Source organism: Colias croceus, chromosome 14, assembly GCF_905220415.1.
Source record: "Colias croceus chromosome 14, ilColCroc2.1".
NCBI classification, from domain to species: domain Eukaryota; kingdom Metazoa; phylum Arthropoda; class Insecta; order Lepidoptera; family Pieridae; genus Colias; species Colias croceus.
In genome coordinates this window covers 2,869,768-2,877,135 of record NC_059550.1, presented here as the reverse complement: position 1 = coordinate 2,877,135, position 7,368 = coordinate 2,869,768, and the positions used below count along the sequence as shown (strand labels likewise).

At 31.4% G+C, this 7,368-nt stretch overlaps 1 protein-coding gene across 1 annotated transcript; it reads right to left on the bottom strand.

The window, feature by feature from the left end:
- Positions 1-225: 225 nt before the first annotated feature.
- Positions 226-4,424, bottom strand: LOC123697554. The gene is made up of 4 exons (XM_045644098.1): positions 3,720-4,424; positions 942-2,016; positions 414-725; positions 226-254 (listed from the first exon to the last, which is right to left on the bottom strand). The coding sequence occupies exons 1-4, from the start codon at positions 4,422-4,424 to the stop codon at positions 226-228; spliced, it is 2,121 nt and encodes a 706-aa protein (XP_045500054.1).
- Positions 4,425-7,368: the final 2,944 nt, after the last annotated feature.

The following is a 7,368-nucleotide window of genomic DNA, read 5'->3' as shown; positions in this document are numbered from 1 at the left end:
GCTGAGGTACAAATTGTATAGGTGCTTAGACATTCTGCTCGTAGTTGAGCGTGCAAATTATTTAAATTATAAATTACATTAAATAATATTACAAAATCAAATATCTTAAATTATAAATTACATTATACAATATCACACAACACTAGATCTCAATAGGTACATTGCAAAATTATATTAATAAAATTATTATAAATAAATATTATGTCAATTTTTATTTATTTAAGCCTAAGCCAAGTCCTCGTTTATCTTATATGCTAGAAATTCATTTACCGTATAAAAGCATTTTTGTTTAAGAAATGCAGCAATCCTCCATTTAAATTTATTAAGATTACAACTCCTTATATTTGCGGGAAAGTGATTATAAATTTTTATAGCCATTCCTTGACAATTGGCACAAAATAATTTTGATTTACACATGGGGAAGCGTAGTCGGGTGGGATCCCTAGTCTGAAACAGGCTGTCTTTTTCAAAAGTAACAAAATGAGCTGTATGCTTTTTTACGAAAAGAGCTATCTCGAGAATATAAAGGCAAGCTACAGTCAGGATCTGTAACCTTCGAAACATCGGTCTGCAACTATCGAGGGGTCCTATTCCTGTTATAGCTCTGACACACTTCTTTTGAGCTAGAAAAGCTTGGTGTACTTCAGTAGAATTACCCCATATTAAAATGCCATATCTCAATATAGAGCCAACATAGCCGTGGTAAGCAACAGTAGCAGCCCTTTCTGAAACCACATTACGTAATTTTCTAAGAGCATACACGAATCTATGAAGTCGTGATGCAACTGTTTGAATTTGCGATTTCCAATTACAATTTTCGTCAATAATAACACCTAAGAACTTAGTTTCTGCAAGCTCGGTCATTGATGTTCCACGAAAAGTTAAATGTAGTGGGGTTGTTTTATTTTTATAATTGTGAAATTGAATAAAGTTTGTTTTACCTATATTAATAGTTAAATCATTAGTTTCTAACCATTCTATTATATTTTTAATTGTGTTATTAATAACGGATTGGTAGTCAGTAAGATTGTTATCGGCAATGATAATTGATACGTCGTCAGCAAACAGTACACATTTATGCGGTGTTATATTGGGCAAATCGTTTATATAGAGGAGGAATAATAAAGGTCCAAGGACGCTTCCTTGTGGCACTCCACTTCTGTTATATTTAGGAGTGGATCTGTGCATTCTAACGTTTAGATCCGAGTGTGCGTGGGCTATTTCTACGTATTGTTGACGATTTTTTAAATAGCTTTCGAGCCAATCAAGTGCTGGTCCTCTTATTCCATAGAGATTACATTTATGGAGAAGGGTATTATGATTAACAAAATCAAAAGCCCGACTCATATCCAAGAAGATCGCTGTAACCTTTTTTCGCTTGTCCATATGCTCTATCAGTGTTTTTACTAAATAAAATGTAGCCAATGACGTTGATTTGTTCTTTTGAAACCCACACTGCTCTTCTTTAATTATGTTAAATTTTTCTAAAAATGAATTTAATTTCCTATACATAGCTTTTTCAAATACCTTCGCTAGAATCGGGATCAGAGTTATGGGTCTGTAATTGTTAAGCATCTGTTTATCACCTTTTTTATAGATCGGCTTAACTATAGATATCTTCAGGCAGTCTGGGAAAGTGCCCTGTTCAAAGGAAAGGTTTATAAGGTGAGTAATAACATCTGTCAGTTCTGTCTTGCAGTGCTTTAAAACGTGGGTTGTAATAGAGTCGTACCCAGCGGCTTTAGTATTTTTAAGGGATGCTATTATTGAAGATATCTCTAGAGTAGTACAGGGTGTCAGAAATATAGATGAACTCAATGTTTGAACAAAACTAAAGTCTGGTGCTAATCCAGTTCTGGTGCTAATCGTCGTTATGTTAGTAAAGTGGCTATTGAATTCATTGGCTATTTGATTCGTGTCAGTGACAATTTTTCCATTAGCTTTGATTGGACCTATTTCATCAAACGACCGCACTTCATCTATCTTCTTTTTGATTATATTCCAAGTTGCTTTCGACTTATTAAGTGCATTATTTAAGTAGTTTATGTTGACAAGCCTCTTTGAAGTCTTTACACATTTTTTTAGTATTTTACGGTAGTTTCCCTGAAGTTTTTTGTTATCAGAAGTTTTATTTTTGTAATAGTTATAAATAAGTTGGCGTTTGGTTTTGCAGGATTTCCTTAGGCCTTTCGTTATCCATTTAGGTGCATGGCTATTACAACTTACTTTAATTTTAATAAATGGAAAACAGAGATTATAGAATAGTACTAGATTACTGTGAAATTCTTCGCATGCTTTATTACTATTTAACTCCTCATATACATTACTCCAAGTCAGGTTAGACATGCAATCTCGGAATTTGGATAGATTTTCTTTACAATAATCTCTTCTTTTAATGAACCAATGTTTAATTTTTGGATTAATTTTTGTAACAGGTACCGAGAGTGATTGACCAGTGTTATGATCAGAAAGGTATAATTGGTGTACATCACCCTTCGCCCCATCTATATTGCTAATTATATGATCAATACAGGTCTGCTGCCTTGTAGGTTTTGTAATGTGCATTTTTAAGTTATTATTCAATATTATATTTTTGTAGGTATTTGTCATATTATTAATTTTTAAGATGTTGATGTTAAAATCACCACAAAGTATTAGTTTTCTATCTTTTTTATGTAAGAGCCGATGCAGGAGTAATTCGAGTTTCTTGAAGAAGTCCGATAAATTTGAGTTTGGTGTCCTATATATGCATATAACAGTATAGTCTAGTTTAGGAATTTCAACGCCACAGCACTCAAACAACTTTTCCTCAGATAACTCTATACAAAAGTCTATCACTTTAAATTCCATTGGTTTTCTCACAAAAATACACACTCCACCTCTCTTTATATTTGTCCTAGAGTAATACGTTGCTAAGTTATAATGTTTCAATAAGATATTAGGTTCGTCGCCTTTTTTTACAAACGTTTCAGAGAAGCAAAGAATATGTAAGAACTCTATGTTTATATCTTTTAGTTGAGGAAGACACAATTCTATCTCGTCTAATTTATTTAGGATACCAGCTATGTTTTGATGAACTAAATAAGAATAATTTTTTAAGTATTTTTTGGAATAATGACGCGGCCATCTAAAAAATTGTCAGAGGATGGATTAATTTTCGTATCACTATTCGAATTGCTCTTTATATTTGAAAAGTAATAGGGTATGGTTCCTTTTTTTATTATATCAGTTTCCGCTTTTTTTTGTTTGTGGATGTTGCACGGCTTCCCTTTAATTACCGAAAAATAGTAAGGAATGGTTCCTTTTTGGAAATTAGCATTTTCAGGCTTATTTTTATTAAAATTACAAGTATTAAGAGTAATATTGGAAGAAAAACTGTTAGTGTTACAAATATTATAATGTAATCCCTTTTGTTTATTAAAGGTCAAGAATTTGTTTTTATAATAATCGTAGTCAAATATTAGATTTAGTTTGACACATATAGCTGACAAATTCTGTGCTTTTGTACGGTAATGATTATAATTAAAATCTAAATATGTACAATTTTTAAAGTTTGAACATACATTTTGGACCATTTTATTTAATAGTGATTCATTCAGATATTTATTTTTATACAAACTTAGTACAATTATTTTACAGTTTTTGAAACGTTTTAATGTGGTTGATAACTCAATCATAACTTCATAGGGATTAGTGTCATTTTCCCCGACACAGAGTACCAGGTAGTTTTCAGGAAGATCATGAAAACCAGCCAGAGAATTCAGAAGGCTTACTGTTTTTGCATAGGGTTTAATCCACGAGTTGATGTAGAATTTTCCATATTTAGTACCATATCTTGAGTGTATAAGTTCAAATGTTAGGCCTTTACACTGTTGACTACCAATGAGTAAGATTTCAGGAACATTATTAGGTTTGCTTTGGCTTGGCTTATGTTGTGACTGGGAGTTTCTTCTCATGCTCGTAGAATTATCGGGAGGCTCAAAATTATTAGAAATTCCGTCGTTATTCGTATTGTTTTCATACAATTGAAGGTCATTACAGCTCATGTTTAATTTTTGCTGACGGAATACATTTTTTTCTTGTCGTGTTTTTTGTGGTTTTTTTCTTGTTGAAGAAGTGGACCCAACGATTTTGAAGTCAGTCGAACATATTTTTTTAAAACGTGAAATTGCAGCTTTTTGTTCAACAATGATCTTTTTCAATGAGCTGTTTTCCAAAAGAATATTTTCAATTTCTAAGTGTGCTGCTTCTAGTTGTGATTTTAAGTCTTCAATTTGTTCCTTCCCATCACAATTTTCATTATATGTGGATAGATCAGGCAATGATCTTGCTAGATAATCTGAATCAGTGGATTGGTTTGAGATAATTGAATGATTCAAATTTGTTATTCTATTTTTTCTGATAGTTACAAATTGATCTTCCATTTTTGCCTTTTATATTTTTCTTATATTTCACTTACATTAATCAGTCCTTTTTTTTAGTAATTTGCTTCAAAAAAATAAAATAAAAATAAAATGGATGATGATGATGGAAGTTGGTGATTTGAACTTCGGACTTCTAAGTTTCGGTTACGTATCTTTAATGCGCAGCTATGCAAGCATACTAGCGGGTAATGAAATTTGCTTATAGTATCTCAATGATCTATAGATCTATAGATGTCGCTTCATTTAGACTTCATAATAATTCAATGATCTGTCACTAGATGTCTCAATGTATGATTACGTCGAATGTTGTCCGTTTTTTCACACAAAGGAATGACAAATTTGAATGCATAATCCATAAAAACAACGTAATCAATTATGTTTTGGATAGTGTAGTAATCAGTTTTAGTTGATAATTGTCATTCAGTTTTTGGAGTTAACTTGTTAAAGCAAGTTACAGAATAAATATTAACTTATTTCACTTATCTTGCAACTTGTTTGTTTTGATTATAGTTTGAATCCTTGAATGCAACTTTTTGCACAAAATCACCAATGTTATTTCACTTCGAACGAATACACAGATGGTTTGTGATATTAAGCACTTGTTTATACACTGTTTTCACTTAAATACTAGGAAGAACTATTTTTAATTGTTTTTTATTTACGGAGCTGTTGCAAAACTTGTCTTACTTTCACTTCCATCTTTTATTTTTCAACTAGATTTCCACCGCGGCTTCGTATGCGTTTTAAAAAAAAACTTGCATAGTTTCCGTTCCTGTGAAATTTCCGTGATTAAAAGTAGCCTATGTCTTATTCTGGGTATTCAGCAACATGTACACAAAATTTCATTGTAATGGGTTCAGCAGTATTTGCGGGAAAGAGTAACAACTAACAAGCATCCATCCATCCTCACAAACTTTCGCATTTATAATATTAGTAGGATTACATGGAATACGCATATTTTATAAAGCATATTGCTATTTTAAACTGATGATGATGAAAGCATGTAATTAATATACATAATCCGAGCAGAACACCTACAACGAACTAATTAATCCTACTTTATTCCTACGTTATAATTTACAATGTACTTTATCACAGCGTCAATTAACTCGTTACATTCGTATTTATTTAAATTACATCTTCATTTTTAAAAAAGGCTTACATTCCACGCAATCGTCATAAAGAGTATAAGTACTTACTTACTCAAAAACTATAGTATTAATTTTGTTGTGTTTTTAAATCGCGTGTAGATCGAGCGCTATCTTAGATTAAGGATTGGTTAGAGAGGAGACCAATCCTTAATCTAAGAGCGCTATTTTTTAAATTGATAAAACATAATGGTCTCCGCGCGCGCGTAGCGCGTAGCAATCCTTAATCTAAGAGCGCTATTTTTTAAATTGATAAAACATAAATTTATAAATGTATCGGATTTTTTCAATTCCACTGTTATAGATGGATTTGATTGTGTGTAAATCAAATCAAACCATCTACCAAATACGTTAAAACTTAAAATATTAATCAAATCTAAATTAAATCGGAACTATAATTTGATGGCGACATATTGATAAGGGGCTCATCAAAGGCAATGGATACAAATGAACTCGGAACATCAAATCTATGAATAATGAAGCCCTAGCGACGTTGACCTATACTCCAATATTGATAATCTTGACTCCACTATTGTAGCCGTTGAATGAACCTTGGATCGTTGTTGAAACGGATTAAATTGATCAATTTCGTTTATTCATAAAAATATACTTTCATATTTAAAAAGGTTGAAAGATGTTGAAAGAAAATTAAATTAACAGTGTGACTAGCAGATTCTGGTATCAAATGTATTTGTTATTGTAATTTTTTGGACTCTATCATATTGAAACTTCATAATATTATATAGGTAATCTTATATTATTGTAACGTATTTATTGTTTAACAATACGCTTAATTAATAAGCATTATTAGAATACACAAACAATTAACTTCAACGCTAATAAAATAAATTACTTTTAGTAGAGCCATTTTATGGTTTTAGATGAGCTATCAGGTGATTAGGAAACAATACTTCAAATATAATATTAACAGAAATAATTGTAGATACATGAACTAATACGAATTTAAATCAATCATACATGCCATTTATCAATCACCAATAGATAGAATCTTTCCTCATTAAACTAAATTATCAGGACCTCCATACTTACCATCAAAATATATTCAGTAGTTGTTATTTAGTTCAAAATTATAAACGGTCACGTACAAAACGTTCGATAAACTAAAATATTCACAATAAACAATGATCTAGTGGTTACATCTAAATTTCAATTGGCTTCGCAAACAGCGGTATCAACCGGTAAGCGTATGCTAATGGTATACAATAGCCGGCGAATCATACAAGCTTAATGTGATGCTTGGACATTCATCCAAAATGCATGCCCTGTATACATAGTACGTGTATGACGTCATCGTAGACAAGTCCAAGACTTTACTGGCTCTATGTAGGACACGTCATAATATCGATAATATTGTTACAAAAAAAAACAATTGTTTTATTTATGTATATAACTCTTCAATAAAATAGTTCTTGAATAATTTGAGTAAGGAAGATTATAAATTTATTCAGTAGTGATATATTACTTAGATAAATTACTTAGCTGTAGTGATCTCTTCCAGGCAACACCGAGACGAGAAACAGAAAGCAAGTTCCAATAGAAAAAAGCTTTTTAATCTGATCTTTAGATATATGCAGCTTTATAATAGATTGTATTATACATAACTTGTCCATTAATTTCAGTGAATAAATAAAAAAGAGCAAGTGTGCACACGTGTCAGAAGTGAAACTTCTTTGACAAGATTGAAAGATACCAAAATGATCGCCTTACTCTATGTCTCTATGACATGGCGGTATTGCTATGACGCGAACTTTAAATTTTACTCTCAACGTGCCTAA

Bases quoted from the DNA above. Each gene is read 5' to 3' on its own strand.
- LOC123697554 (XM_045644098.1), bottom strand. From the start codon at position 4,424: ATGGAAGATCAATTTGTAACTATCAGAAAAAATAGAATAACAAATTTG. The intron at 726-941 runs GTAAAACAAACT...ATGTGGTTTCAG, and splicing joins TGATTTAACTATTAATATAG to AAAGGGCTGCTACTGTTGCT. The intron at 255-413 runs GTAAATCAAAAT...ATGAATTTCTAG, and splicing joins CCGACTACGCTTCCCCATGT to CATATAAGATAAACGAGGAC.